We start from the raw sequence: 16,645 nt of genomic DNA, 5'->3' as shown, positions 1-16,645 counted from the left end.
ATCCAAAAGCCAAGGTCTTTCTTTATAATGGAAGCCTTGTATCCTCCATCTTAGAGATTACACCAGGAGTGGGGCTTGCTGTAAACCCCAACAGATTCCATAAATACCTGAATCCTGTAGACTTACTTAACTTCTGTATCTCAATTCTTTTGTTAAATACCATAAGCCTCCTTTACAGTGACTTTGTTAGATGGAAAAAGCTATGTCCACAGAGAGCAGAATTTGATGTTTAAGAAGTGAACTAGACAACACACTTGGCATTACTTATAAAACTCAATCTACATTAGAAAAAGAGTCAGACTAGATAACCTGCTACACCTTTCCTATCCTTCTTATAAAAAGCAGGTAAAAAGCAGTAAAGCAGGATGTACAAGCCATAGGCTATCTAAATTAAGTATGGAGTAGARCTCTGCATACATGAGACAGTCCGGGAGATCTTTGTTCTGGTAGATACTCTCAAAGCTTCTTGACTTATGAATAAGGAAAAGAGAAACACAAGTTGTGCACTTGCATCACATACTTGCATGCTTCTAAGCAAAGCTTAAGGGCAATTGCTTTCACTTCAGTCAGCCTATAAGGGAAGCTTATTCCTTTGTGGTTATATTTCCTAAAGTTGATTTTGTAAAATGCTGCTTCTTGAATTTTAAAGAATTGGTTATGACAGAAATTTTTAAAGTTTTATTTAAAAAAGAAAGAAAAAGGGCAGTTAAGTATGAGGAGTCTTGTTCTAGGCAAGAATTTTTAAACTGTAATGTGAGGCCATAAAGCAGAGATACAATTAGATACTGCTATGAGTCAGGCCACTCCATTATGCTGCTTCAGGATACCTGGAGGCTAAAAGCACCACAGCAGACCTAGCAAATTATATAGTACTACCTAAAGGATTGGACTAAGGAAACATTGAATGAATGTTATGAATACAGTCTGAAATAATTTTGGATTCTTTGACGCAAGCCTCATTTGARCTTTAGAAATACCTAAAGAAGATACAGCAGTACAGAAACAAARCTGTCACTCGCACTTAAACTGTTCTGTGCTTCAAGAAACATCTTCACAAGTGATACTTGTCTCTTTACAACATTATTTCACATTTACTTTCACTTATGCTCTTCCTTTCCTCACTCACTTCTCAGTAATTTTCTAAGCATCAGTCCTTTGCCTTTTACTTTTATTAAAAGCATTCTTTGAAGAAAAGCAGCGAATGGTAAGAAGGATCTCCTCACTGCCGTCTTTTCCAATGCTTTTGAACTTGTTCAGGAGCCTCATATGAAAAAAGATTCTAAACAGAAGTAAAAACCTGTTTGCTGTATAACTGATGAGGACAAGCTTTGCAATTAATGGTCATATTTCAACTACAGTTCTATTAACTGAAGTTTACCCTCCTAAAGTAGTAGGTCAGTTATCTAAAACCAGAACTTCTGCTTTGGTTTTCCCTCTCTCAGTCTCCCTATTTTACTTCATGAAGTTTCAACAGAAGAGTGGCATGATAGCAATCAGACATGATAAGAAAACAGTAAACTCAAGTTTCCAGACTATGATCAAAGACCAACACTAGAATCATTGAGTATCATATCTAATGTACTAGGTGGGTGAGAGTGGATATCACAACAAATAAAAGTGTTAATGAAAGGCACTAAAAACAGTTAAGGTTGTACTTATAAAATGGTGAACTTGAAGCTATATTTCTTAAAAGTAAAAGGAAATTAATCAGTTTATCAAATTCAAAATGCAAATCTTCCTATGGGAATTACAGAGGATAGCCAGAAGCTGTTACAAGTGACAGACATTCTTCTCAACCATCCTTAAAGTGGGCATGCAGTGTTTTCTTTAGAGAATAAGCATAATATATGTATTTTGCCCCTAATATTAACTGAGGAGATTGAGTTTCTCATCCGCAAGATATTAGCCCTGAATGAAATTTGAACTTACCCCTTCTAGCAGGCTAATACCTCTAGAAATAAAAGTAAACATTGGGAGATTTTAGGAGGTGTTGAAACATTTGTTTTGAAGTTTTATTACAAAAATATATTTGCAAACATACAAAATTTTGGATGAAAAATGCTCATTCTTAAACATTTATGCAATAACTTAATATTTGCAAACATACATAGGTGCTATAAAATCCATACCATACTAAAAATGTTAATGATGCAGTATCTATATTTATCGACTTAAAATTATTCTTATTCTCATTCTAGATTTCCAGAATTTTCTCCTGAAGCCCCCCTTCCTAYAGCCTTCATATAGAAAGAACATGCAAATGGATAATAACTCGTGCATCCACAAAACTGGTAAAACTCAGACCTCACTAAAAATGCATAATGCACTTAAAAAGCAACAAAAAAACCACACACAAAAACCTAACTGTGTGTCCATATCCGGAATAGATAAAAATAAAYAGACTACCAGATTAAAGATACTGCAACTTGTCTAACTTGAAGTGAAAGACAGATATTGCATCTTAACATTTTTTAACGGTATCAGACAAAACTGAGGTGAAATATATTGCACACATTCCTCCTGTTAAGATATGCTTAAGAAACAACCCAAATAGCTGGCAAAAGGTGGCTAATTTGTTTAGAATACTGTTAAAAAGAAGTCCAAAATTAAAGTCTGTTTTTGAAAACTTTTCAGGAATTACATCAGTGACTACGCATAGCATAACAGGTTTCAGAAATATACCAAAATGAAGCAATTAGAAATGCAAGCAAAATTAAGATATTCCCAGCAGCAAGCGTTTAAGTACGTATACACAGACAGTTAAGCATTGACTTTTTATGAAATTAAGATGAATCACTTTTTAATTTCATTCAGTTGTTCTGCTAATCTTGTTTAATTTGGGAARATATACTGCTTCTTAGTTAATAGTTGTTAGGCACCTTTCATATTAATTTTGCATTATTAAATAACAGCAGATAAACTCTAACTACAAAACTGAGTATCTTGATCTTCCTGAACAATTCAGCAGCTTCAGTAGGTTTCAAATTGTCTTTGATCAAGTCTGAACTTTTACTTTTGCTTTTTTTTTTTTTTTTTTTTTTTGTGACTTAACGCTGGCCACAGAACACATGCCTAGATAATATAATTAATTTTGGGAATACAGTCCAAACTAATCTTTCCATTCTCAGAACTAATTGTTAAAATCCCATTAAGCCAGTAGTTTTACCAAAAAAAAAATCACTTAAAAATAGTCACACATAGTTGCTGTGACAATCCATGGTAACTTGCTATGCATTAGTGACCACTACATGCAGCTAACAAATCAAGCACTGAAACAAGCTGATAATTTTAGATTTATACTAAAAGTTAAAGTGATCAGAAAAATAGTTGTCAGTAACACATTCCACATTTAAGCTCAAGTTTTACACTGCAGTTGAGCTTGGGTTTTACAATGCAGTTTTTCATTAAAGGGGTTCATCTGTTAAATGCACTACCCTGGCACTTGTCATATACAGCAGACTAACTCTGCAGCATATTATTACAGGACACCTTTGTTCCTTCCAGTGTCTTTTGGCTACACATATACACGTCAGACTAAATGTGTAGGCTTTCAAGATGAATGGGTTGGTCTGTAGTAAGAATGCCTGCCTAGTAACTATTATTTCACTTTGCATCTATTTCAATTAATTTTGAAAGCTGAGAAAAGTTCAAACTAGTACACTACAAAAACAAAGCAAAGTAGGGATCTGCCAACTGTTCATGGAGGTCCCTGAACAGCTGGAAACAAAATACAAGGTATTCAGACTAGAGTCAAACTCTCATAGTAGCATTGCTACTTTAAACCGTATTCTTTCCACCAACTGCATATGAGTTCGGAACTCAGACTACAACCCCTTCTCGTCATTTCTATAGATCTTTGGATATGACATTAAGGATGAGACTACTTAGCAAACAGCACAAATATTTGTTATCAGCTTCCAATATTTCTACTCTTAGAAAGTTGTATCAAATCTTTCAAATTCCTTTGAAGAAACTGGAAACTGTTCATAAAAAGCAAGAAGTTACGGACTTAGTCTCTGCTAAATTCAGAGGAAAAGAAAGTGACTCTATTTGGTTTGGACTATCAATTTGTTTTCCCCTTCGCAGGAGCTGCTCACTTGTTTGTCCTCTTTTCCTTACCAAATTTTCACACAAAAAAGTTTAGACCTTAGACCTAATTTGAATCTCATTGTTTATGTAGATACACAGCATTATATCACTGGAATTCATGTAGGAAGCGCCTAACTTCCTTAAGAAGACTCACACTGCATGTATTGCTGAAATTAAATGCCACCATTAAAGCCAATATGTTTCTTGGTAAATATGCGTAACATTAGCATCTTCCCTTGAATTTTGCACATTTTTTCTAACAAAATACTATATATTTTAATTGGAAACATTGAACTCAAGGGCTGAGAAAAGCTTTACAGAAGACAGGTAGTGCTAAACAAAATACATTTTCCTCAGAAAAAGCTATAAAAAACTAAGATCAAATACATAAAACAAATATTTGATACATCTAAAACATATTGATTGTGAACAAGTCACAATTAAAGCTTAATTACTAGTTTCCCAAGAAGTGGCTGTGCACCTTGACTATGTCAACATTAACTAATCCTTAGGAAATATATAAATATTTTTTGTCAGGATCCAAACAAGTTTTTTTTCTTCATATTTCAATAGCGCTGGGGGTGGGTAGCAGTGCATCATAACTTACTACAAATTATCTTTTCACTCAATAAACCAAAACTGCAACTGGAAAAAGCATTCTTTAAAACTATATTGCTGGAAAAAGTTGAGACCTCCAGTAATATATTACTAACTCCCTTTGCATGCCACAGAAGTGCATAGACCAACACAGCAGCACAGGAGAGTATCATTAGACATGTTYTGATTTCAAGCAGTAAAGTAGGTTAAATTCCTACATTAGTGAATAGTGAATTACTAAATCACATATAAGAATCTGTAGCATTTTAAATAGATAAAATTCACACTATGAAGTATGAAGAAACAATTTGAGGAGAAGGCAACAGAAGAGCATGCATTTGTTCCCCATCTGCATAGTTTTCACCACTGCAGTTTGAAWACAACTGAGGAATAAAACCCCACCATAATACTGGTCCATCCTTAAGCTAAAGGAAACAAAATATTTCAATTATTATATTGAACATCACTGAACAACAACATGGGCTTTGAGTCGTCTTCCAACTATAAAACAAACCTTCAACATCCAACAGAATTATGCTGCTGCTTAAAGATGATACAATCACTCTGAGGATTTTGCATATTTCAAATTCTGCCTTTTTAGAGAAAATGGCCTCACTCACTCRGATACCTATTTAATGTCAGAATTGCAGAAACAAGTATGGTTAAAGGAATATTTAAAAGAAATTCATATACATTAGCTAAAGACTGTTTACTGATCACATATTGAGCAAATCATGTYTTCAATCCCTGCATTAAAGATCTAGCTCCAAAGGCCTAATTTCCCAATCTCCCTTCCCCATACCTTCCAACTTAATCACAAGGCATTACCCTCTCCTACTTTCGGTAAGTCCTTAAAACTGGGCCTAGATTCACACAACTGAATTTTGTTCTTCTGGTGCGGTGTAGTGTACTGTATTACRTATTTGCCGGTTTAAATAGTATTGATTCTGTAGCTCTTGGAAAGCAAAAGACAGCTTGGAATGAAAGCCAGAGCAAACATTTGCACTTCCACTTAATGCTAATGAGAGCTCATATGCAACTTAACTCCCTTTCCCAATAAAAACAAAGGTTTGCTGGTGATGATCACAGTGAAAACCTAGATCACTTCTGAGAACATTACTTTCATAAGTATTTAAGGAATAGTCTTTCCTAATAGATTCAAATTCAAGACGTTGAAAACTAAATATTCTTTTAAAAAAATATTAGTTTTATATATGAGGCATAATTGTTTCTAAAGTGGACGTATTCCATGTAGATTTATCTTCAATTATAGCTTGTTGTCTGAATTCTTGGTTAGGACTTGCAAATAGACTTCATGAATAGTGCTGAGAAAATGAGAATCATTCTGCAGGAAAAAGAATACCAGAAATATTAGTACTTTATATATATGTTGTATATATATGTATATACACAGTCTTATTTTTTTATATATATATATGTATATATACACACACGCGCGCGCGCGCGCAAATAAAAAGGTAGAATTTAATTTTATTTAAGCTATGCATAAGGATTTCTAATACAGTCCCTAATATCTCATTAGGGCAAGGAAACTAGCTACCTAGCTGCTCAAAATCCTGTGTTAACACAAAGTTGTTTGCTGTTCATAACTTCATCATGACATCAAAGGTCAAAATGATCATACAGATACTTCCAAAGTTGTGAATCTAATTCAGCTGAACTTTTTAGCCATTCGAATACTTGTAGTTTCCATTTCAAACACAAATGCTTCAGTTAAAGACCATCTGAAAACATCAGRTACTTTCCACTTAGGAAGCAGATACAGTTACGAAAGAAAAAAAACAACACTTCTCCCCACATGCCACCCAATATCACGGCCTTCTACTAATGTAGCTTTTTCCTCAGATGTCTTGTGGATGTGAGAGGACATCTGATGTGGAGTTCTGTCCTTCCAAGTCATCCATCTCATAACCAAAAGACTTAAAATAGGACTAAGCTGTGCTATTCTACGTAGACAGCATGGAATAATCTACCCTTCCAGAAGAAAGGATCAACTTCTGTACTGTTTCAAATCAAAAGGAGTTATAATGATACCGCATTGTGCAGTACTGGCTGCTGTACTTGGAACCCCAACCCTCAGATACTGAGCTCTGTAAAGACAGGACCTTTATTAGATGTATCAGTGCTTCTTGAAGCTGAGATTTACTGAGAACAGTAGGAGGTATAGTCTGAATTTCAGTTGTTCCAAGTGTTAAAGGAGAAGAAGAATTGGCTTTATTCTCCACTTCAGCAGTTTTTGTAGCCGACTGCTGGAAAACACTAGGAGACAAGAGGATTGAAGGAGTTACTGTAGTCGTGGTTGTAACAAACTGGGGAGGTGCAACCTGTAAAAAACAAAAGACTAGTAAGCGCTGTGTCCAGTGCAAATGAACGCAGGTAAAAGGCTGGAAAAATGAGCATTTAAAAGAGAAGAGAAAAAACAAAACAAGAAATAACCAAACAAAACCACGGCAGCCAGTTTTATAGTAAATCATACAGATAAAAAAAAAATTGCACATAATGAAGACATAAAGGTTTATTATTATTAACATTTTAAGAACTGAAGGTGAGAATATACAGTATTTTCGTATGCAGACTCACTCCTCCCTGTGTCATTGCACCCGTCCAGAATGTGATAAATACCACATAGAATAAGAGATCAGCTTTTCACAGAAGGGTAATCAAATAAGCCTGTGATTGTTTTAAAAAAAATTCTTAAGGAAAAGAATATTTCCTTAACAGCTTAAAGAAAAGGGAGTCCTGGATTTTTATTTTATTAAAAAAAAAATAAAAAAATAAAGACAGTTCTCCAATCCTACCTCTCCCCCCAAAAAATTCCACACATTCTAAATTTGAATGAAAATCTCAGTCCTTCAAAGATATTTAAAATGACTGATGAACTGCAATGTATTGGGGTACTGTGAAACATCTGTATTAGTAAGTTTTTCCTTTTTGTTTGAAGGAATATTCTGAAGACAATCTTTCTGCCTTATTACACTATAGGTCTGTGCCTATTTCTTTACAGAAAGCCACACACTGCCATTAATAGCTTTCCTTTTAAGCATAAAGCCSAAACATACAGAACACTATATTGGCATAAAATGGAAGTGAAAAAGGTTTCAGCTTTGAGCAACTCTAGGATCTCCAGATAACTGTAATTATTCAGTATGATAATGCTACATCTTGCTCATTCCACAATGACCACCATGGAGGGGGGCAGAGGAAAAAAAAAAAAAAAAAAAAACACCCCAAAACAAGCTCACTCAAAAGAAAGCAAGAGTAAATACTGCGGTACGTGAATATGTTTGATAAATCAGCTGTAAAAGTCTCCTTCAGAATATTAAAAATCTTAAGAAAAAACAACCCTCCAAAGTCATCTGAAGTAAGCACATACTCAGTAACACCAACAACAGTAGAACTAGCAAACTCAATTAATTCTAGTCAAAACTGAAGACTCACACTGTGGGATTTCAGTTGAAGATAACAACATGTTTAAGCCAATAAATGCTGTTTTTTTTACACAACATGCACATATTTCCCAAAATTCCCCCCTCCCCAAAGCCCCCAAATTCTACTGATTTATTTACAAACTGGCTCATGAAGAGGTGGTTTAACTTTAGAGCAGGCTAGCAGACAGAATAGCATTTTACTTTAAACAGGGTCTTTTTTACTCCCTTTAAAATCAGATCTGAACAAGCCACTCAAATTGCTTTGGTACAGTGCAAGATGGGCAAGAATGAGGTAGTATTTAATGATTTTTTAAGAAGTAGGGGGCAGGTAAAGGGAGACTAGAACTAAAGCACAGATGGCATCCAGAAAAAAGTACATAAGAGAAAATTAAAACATTTCAAGACTTCACTATGATCAATTATTTTAAATAGCAATCAAATTTTACAGTCATCSTATTTCGAGCTGTTGTTCATGGGAAGTTGTAAAAATGTTAAATATTATTCAGATTACTAGAATTAGCTGCTATAAATTTTTGAAGTAGCAAATGCTGTTCTTTTTTCCTTTCTTGCTCTAGCCTTTGTATTATTCACTTGTTATATTTTCGTAAAATAAGGTAGGTCAGAAAAACAGAAAGAGATAGCAAGTCAGACATTGCATTTTATGCCTCTGGGGTGTTTAAGGTACTAGTTGGGCTAAAGACTATTAGACCTTACTACAGTATCATAGCATTATTCCTGCTTATTTAGCAGATAAAAACGTAGTTTAAGTGGTACTAACTCAATGCAAGGTTGAAGATCCACAAATGTATTGTTATTTCTGTKTAATTAACAATAGTAAGTAGTACTGTACAACACAAAAAACATCTACTCACTCATAGTTATCTATAGATACAGTTATCTATAGAATTCCCCCCCARTACAGCTTGTTTCTACATCATAACAGCATTTTAAGTGTGATCAGAAGTAACAATATGGCTGAGATATCAAATGATTATTGCAGTTTTGAAACAAAACAAACAAACAAAAAAAATACTCCCTCCTACCTCCCAACACCCTCCCCACACCAAATTTGCCAAGACATTCATTTACTTACTTGACCTGCTTTAGACAAAGTCTTGGGTTGTGAAAATGCTTCTGAATCCTTGTTTTGTTGTACAGTCTAAGTTAAAAAGAAAACATAATTCACAAGTTAGCATGCATAACTCAATTTTCAGTAGTATTTGTTTTTAAGAAAGTACAAAAATGCAAATTATCAGATTTTTTCCATGTAGTTTGATTTTGTAAAATTGATGTAATCCAYTGGAAGGTGGAAAAGGAAGAAAGATTTGAATTGTTTTATGCTTCCAGGAGTACAGCAAACCCACAAAACCATAATAAAACAATTCTGAAGGAGATTATTATAGCTGAAACAGAAATAACATAAGTGCTACAAAAGGAAGATTTTAGTTGCTTGTAATRAATTTGGTAAACTGAAAGTAAATTCACTGTTTTCTTTCTGTACTCACTTCTGCTGAAATTAAATATTCTTGTTTTCCTAGAATTTTATATGTATTTTAATATCATTTCAAATTGCATCCATCTGATATGTCTTTAGTAGATTTTAAGATGATACTGTAATTTTAGGATTATGTAGTARTAGGAAACAAATGGCACGTAGAGCAGGTACTTCAATAAATTCCTCTGGCATTCTTGGAAAGACTTAATATAGCCCTTCAGCATACCTCTCRGCAGCAAGGTCAGACTTTTTAAGTGATAAACTTCACCACGGACAGTATTTAGTTTACCTGAACTGCAGTGAAAAAATTCACAAGGAATTAACTGCTCTCAGTGACAGAAATCAAATTAGTTTTTATGAAATCATAACAATGACAAACTAATGATAACAATGCACCAGCGGATTTAGACTGCTGGATATAGATTTTATTTTAATATGTTTTTATATAAAAATAAAATTGATATGCAGCAKCCTAAACCCATTGGTGCATTTACCACTGAGGGAGCCAACAACTTAGCAGAGCAGCCCCAGCTGACAGAAATTCACAACACAGAACCACACACAGTAACCTTACAGGGCAGCACTGATATTTTCAACTAGTTTCTCATAACAAGTTTATTGCTTTGGCTTATATTAAGGAATAGAGAATAGATTCTCCCCAAAGAAACGGATTTTAAAAGGTGCTTTGAAAATGAGGYCAGAATAAAACAAACCAAGGTGGCTAACTAGACAAGAAATCAGTTTATGGTCCATTTTTACTAAAGAACCAACAATATCTCAATGTAGCTCCCACATATGCCCAACAAAAGRGGTCAATACTGAAGCAGTATGAAATATCCAAAGCAAGGTAACTGAAAACAGGAAAGTGTAAGCGACACTTTCAAATACCAACCAGATTGGACAATACTAACTCTTTGYAACACTGATCACTTCGCAATCTTCAGTCACTTCTCAGATCAGTCTTTAAGCATTTTTATGATGTTAACACTGGTATTTCYTTTTGATATACTCATCCACTAACAGCAGCACCTTGAAAAACCCTTCCTCTACAGGCAAGTCTGTCACTGTGGGCTTTTATGTATATGTAGCTTGAAAACATTTTAAAGATATATCAACATACAAAAACCCATGGAATACCTGAAGTGGAGAGATTATCTTGCTGTTCAAGGTTGATGGTTTACCATGCGACTCTCTGAAACTTTCTGGTGTTGCAAGTTGGCCAACCGAGGCAGAGGTGTTTGGTGTTAAGGAAGTCTTAGTGACAGRCTGCTGTTGCATTTGGTCATGCTGTGGGGTCAACCTGAGTTTCTGGAGAAGATCAACACTTGTATGGGATGTATTTGTGACAGTTCCTGTATTTGTTGATGTCAAGGGTGGCATAAACTGGCTTTGGCCAGCCATTAGGTTTTGTGGAGCGTGGTTGACTTCAGATGGCAGCTGATTTGCTAGTGGGGATATCTGCTTGGCAGCTTGCTGCATAACTTGCATTATGCCGTTGTTTTGTTTTAGGCCAGGAAGCATCTGAGCAGGGGCAGCTTCCATTGTYGAGGCAGAATTAAGAACAGGGCTTAAACGAACTGAATAGCTTGAAACGTTTTTTACATCAGGCTGGGAAACTGAAGCTGGAGGTATTAGCATAGGTGTTAAACATTCCTGCTGATTCAGAGCATTGGTACTGTTTTTAACCCCGGGACTTTCCGATTTCCCTAATGGTTGGTGTATTACTGTTGACTGGTCAAAGGAAAAAGGCAAGAGCAAACTGCCCTGCTCTCTCTCAGGCTGTGACTTCTCCATCCGCTCTGGGCTGGGATACGGAACTGCTGCTTGTTCCTTTGGTACAGAAGTTCCAAACAACTCTTCCAAAGTCAGATGCTTTTGCCTCAACTGAAATGGCTAAAAGGAAGGGAAAGAGGAGTTTACAGGGTCAGTACAGCAATATCCTGTATCTCTGTGCCTCCCACGCAGCCTTTTACAGCTTTCAAACCAAACTACACCAAAAAAACAAAACAAAACAAAAAAATGCATCATTGAACTGTTTAGAATGCAGTTTGCCTATCAAGCATCTCCTGTTTACAGGGATTTTTAAGTTTATKTCATTTACAAGAAACAGCCTGTCTATATGGACTAATTACACRAAAAATCTCATGAAGATTTAGAAAATAAATATTGTTGAACTGTGACACAGCTAATTAACTCAAGGCGGCCCATGAATCACAGCACAGCACATTCCAAATGATGCACTGACATTCAGTTCTGGAGTGCAGGTAGACAAATTCAGATGTTTCAGGAAGGGTAGTTTCAAAAAGCCTTAGATATGGAGGAAAGTTTCTGAACTTCACTTGGCAAGCATAGCTATTTTTTTTCCTGAAAATGTAACAAAATGTTCAGCTGAAGTAAAGTTGTTTTTGTCACTAAACTCTGTACTCACATTAGTGGCATCTATTCAGCAAAAAAAAAAAAAAAAAAAAAAAAAAAAAAAAAAAAAAAATTCTCCACAACGCGTTAAAAGTATTTGTATATACAAAAGAGTCATGGAGAAAGTCAAACACCAGTACTTAAAAGCAAGTTACTCAATAAGCTACTCAACAGCTTCAATATTGTAATTTGCAGTGCCAGGTTAGTCATTTGACTAATATCGGTGACTCAGTTAAAGTGCAAAGACCAACTGCATCATAAATATAAGACATATCTCCAATAGAGATATTTGAGGTATGTAAGGCATCTGTGTTTCAGAATCACAGCTTCAGACTAACCTTGAGGAAGGTGAGTCATTAGTTGTCACATGACTCTCCCTTTTTTCAAAATTATACATTTCCATTAATGTGCATTATTTTTATATTCCAAACTCCCCCAACTCTATCTGTAAAAGCTGTAATAAAGATGGTGGTCCAACAAAGTGTCACTGCAATGAATATTTCCCATCCATTTGCGTATACCACCTCATTTGGGGGGGGGGGGGGAAGAGAGAAAGGTATTTAATAATTCCTCCCCTCACATCCCCCAAGCATCAGGTAAGACCAAAAGGAACCTAGAGCAATACCAGTGGAGTACGTCAGTACGTTGAGGGCTGGATGCAGCCACGATGGAGAAGGGAGGGAAAGAGCGCTGTGAACTCTGTACATGTTCTGTGGACATGGTGGTGTCTGGTAGTAAAGAAGGTGGAAGGCCATAAATGCTGTAAGATGACATCTGCCACTGACCATCCCTAACCACACGAGGAACTCTGGGGGCAGCAGGGGAAAGAGAGAGAGAACCCTTCTCTCCCACCCCTCAAACTCTCAGTAGCATCAAACAAAATCCACACAGAATTGAAGGGTTAGAAACGATCACGCGGCCTAAAAGAAGCAAGGGAGAGGAGAAAAACCTGACGGTATACGCTTACACAGTTGATCTAGCCATACATGCCTAGATAGGTTTTTTCCCATCTTTTTCATTCACAATGCATTAGATATTTCAAAAAGTAAAATAATCAGTATAAAACCAAATATATACACTTCAAGGAAGGGTATGCGTGTGTGCATATGTGTATGCATCCAGTTCTCCCCGCCCTTGAGTCTCTCCCAAAATACAYATCAGTCTACAGCATCAAAATTGTTGGAAAAATCTGATAAAGGAGTTCATATTCTTAATTATTTTGTTTTACTGTCTTTACTGCTATCTCAAGGTTAAAAAACAATACAGTGTTAGCAAGAGAGAAGAGTGGTCAAGTAAGATTTTTAGTACACCTTTGGTTTTGTTCTCCAGAATTAGCTGTCTTGTAGAAAACAGTCTACTCCTTTATCAAAATAGAAATTCATTAAACAAAGAATAGAAAAATGCCCCTTTCATCATTTTAGAAGAGTCTGCAGAAATCAAGATTCTTTGCTGTGTAGGAGAAACAGTAGAAATCCTCAATATAGTTTAGGTGAGAAACAATAAAGAAAACAAACAATGACAAACTACTTGTTCTTAGTTAAAAGAAAAATAAAAGCATCATCCAAGAGCAGATCAAAGGAAAAAAAAAGTAGGATTGCTCAGGTCTCCTAGAATTTCAGCTGTTGAGACAATGCTGCACATTTTTGAAAACAGTAATTTGTATGTTTGAGATCTGTTAAGTAATTATTAATTATTAGATGCATTAAAATTAACACAGCTAATGAATTGCAGGCTCGTGCATACCATTTTGGAGGAAAAAAAATATACTGCCTTTCTTCAGCAGTATATTAAGTATCCTAGTAAATCCCTTAACACACCTAGCCAGTTTTATCCTAAGAAACTCAAACCTTAATCCAAGCCAGTCTCTTAAAGAGCAGATATTTTAGCTGAAAGAAATTAAAATGTATTTTGCTGAAGAGAAGAGAAACAGCCACTAACACCCACAGATTTTTGCTGCTTTTTTAGGTTGCACAGGACCARAAATTATGTAAAGCAGCTGGACTAAAATACAACATTCTGTTCAGCAGACAAAGTGGCCTGCAGCATAACTGCAGYGTGTTCGGATGGTCTGTCTACACAAAGATGCAAGTTTACAATRACAGCTCTTCTACCGTGCCACCGCCACGCTAGCTCTGATTTCAGTAACACGGGTAACAGCAGCAAAAGTATGGCAGTACAGGTAGCATAGGAAGCATATAAATAGCCAAAAAAAACCCCAAACAAACAAACAAACAAAAATGTCAACAAAAACCCCACAAACTAAACTTACTAACTTCTGCCCAGGTTACTAACTTGTACTGCCACTGCTAAAAATTCATTAGCAAGATCATCATCGGACAAGTTCATTTTGTAGGTAAGACATTCTGTAGTTTGTAAATTTTATTATAGTTTTCTCTACTGATCTTACTGTTCTGGAGACCTGTCTTTCGTCTATAAAGATTATGTTAAGAGAAACATGACTGTTCCATCTCATTTCAAACCAAGTTTTTCATCTCAATATAATAAACTTGTAGCTTTTCTTTAGTAACACACTACAATTTTCAAGGAGTGAACAAGAATCTCCACTATATTCTGATGCAAGTCAGACTAGTCTCTTACATGCGCATATAACCTCAAAACAAATGTTTTAAGTTAATTCCTATCCTTAAACATAAAGGCATCTTTCCCTGACCCATCTCTGGCTGAGATATATTTCAAACATATTAACAACTCCCTGGAGTATGGAGACCCTTCTCAGCAGAGCAACAAGGCAGCATGATCACTCTACTTGACTGGAGCAGATGGCTGCAGATAAGATTTCTCCACAAATCATTTCAGATATATTAAAAGGGATGAATTAGTCAGAGTTGGCATTACAAAGTTTAATTTCAGCATTCTAGAAACCACTCAGCTTTTCTGATCACTAGCTCAAAAGCATTTCATGATACAATCAATTTGCTTTTTGAACTGTCAAAATACAAAACAAACTTCAGATTGTCACAGGACCTACAGATGTTTGTTTTTATTCCCAAATTTCTTATATTTCACCATGAAATATGAAGTTAGTTAACTAATGTGAGTGCTACATTTTGAAGGGGGTTTCAGAAAATCATAGTTCATATTATCTATCATATGTACACTATTGGTTTTAATTCACTGATCAGTGTGTTACTCTTACATTACTTTTTTCCCCAATATCTCTGCAAATATTATCATATTTTCTACTCCTAGAAAGGAAGTATTTGCTTAGAAATACCTAGTGCAAGGTGGTATAAATTTCCATGGGGCATTTTAATTTTCAGATATTGTGCTTTATTACTTGCAAAAACACAACAGTTAATCTACGGCAAGGGCTTTGAGGAAGGGGGGGTGTGTGCGCGCATTTTAGAAAAGTGAAACGGTGCTGATTTTTGTCTCCACTGGGTGGCAGTGTTAGCATGCACAAATTACTCATGAGTTGCATGGAATCTAATAGCAACAAGATGAATCTTTAAAAAAAAGTCATGTATAAAGCTACAAATTCCTTAGGTATAGGTGCTTACTAGGAAAATAGTGCCAGTTATTGAACCATCCCTGCCTCTATTCCAACCACTCCACTCATACTACTAAATATTTTGTTTCAAAGACAACATGCAAGTGAAGCAGAAGCTGTAATACACATGAATGTTTTCTCTAGCATTTTTACTGTGGTTTAGTTTTTAATTACAGGAATAACGCAAGGCTTTAGAATTTATAGATATTTGGATATATCTTGATTGAGCATATTATATCCAACACTATCTGAAGCAGATCTACAACACACTAGAATTATCATATCATCACTGGGAAATTTTAGAAAACTATTCCTTACTGAAGAGCAAGAAATACACTGTCAAAATTCTTTAAACAAACAATCAAAAAAAACCCCTCAAAACACTCACCCACCTAAACAAAAAAAATCACACACACCCCCAACTACAAGCTAACTAAAGAGCTATGCCAGAAGCTAGGAAAACACACAACCAGTAATGCCAAAAAGAATTCAGTGCTGCCGTGCTTTAAGTGCTTTCCATATCTAGTCTAGCAATTCACTGCTAATGTAAGTTAGCAAGACTGTAGCTRTACCTTTGAAGGCAGCACAGACACACTTAAGTCTCTCAGACATGAGAGGGCAGAGCTTGAATTTGTGTGAGACTGGAACACAATATACAGTTAACTGATGCCATATTCAGTCTGCAGAGGCAGCAAAGCTTATTTTCTCTTGCTTCTTCACTGTAAGTCACTCTGCACAAGGCTCTATACCACTGTGGAATGACTTAGAAGAATCTAAGTTAGCCCATATAAACAATCTTGAATATTCACTATAGCATGGACATAGCCTCATATTTTTAAATGATGACTTAGAATACAAAATTTAGGCTCCTAAAAAAGAAAAAAAAAACTTCAAATCCACTAGTTTAGATAAAGCCAAAACAAAGACAAAGACAAAACAAAGACCAAGCGATCTTAGACAAGTACAAATGTGTTTTTACATCCACTCTCATCTCTTACAATTTAAACTGAACTTAAACTATCAAATACATTTATTTCCTTTCAAGCTGAAGCTTGGTAATTTTAGCAGGCAACACTAGGGGCATTCTTC

General features: G+C 35.5%; 1 protein-coding gene across 1 annotated transcript in view; it reads right to left on the bottom strand.

Moving 5' to 3' along the window:
• Positions 1-4,845: 4,845 nt before the first annotated feature.
• Positions 4,846-16,645, bottom strand: part of DCP1A (decapping mRNA 1A) — a 44,525-nt gene continuing 32,725 nt past the window's right edge. The window contains exons 7-10 of the mRNA XM_085302547.1: positions 10,768-11,523; positions 9,229-9,294; positions 6,813-7,031; positions 4,846-6,031 (exon numbers count right to left, since the gene is read on the bottom strand). Coding sequence (XP_085158673.1) covers positions 5,954-6,031; positions 6,813-7,031; positions 9,229-9,294; positions 10,768-11,523 — 1,119 coding nt within the window. The 3' untranslated portion in view covers positions 4,846-5,953. The remainder of the gene's footprint in view (positions 6,032-6,812; positions 7,032-9,228; positions 9,295-10,767; positions 11,524-16,645) is intronic.

Source organism: Rhea americana, unplaced genomic scaffold (genome assembly GCF_003343005.1).
Source record: "Rhea americana isolate MKP2758 unplaced genomic scaffold, rheAme1 scaffold_19, whole genome shotgun sequence".
Lineage (NCBI taxonomy): Eukaryota > Metazoa > Chordata > Aves > Rheiformes > Rheidae > Rhea > Rhea americana.
Note: the sequence above shows the minus strand (reverse complement) of the source record. Positions and strands in the feature narration are given on the sequence as shown.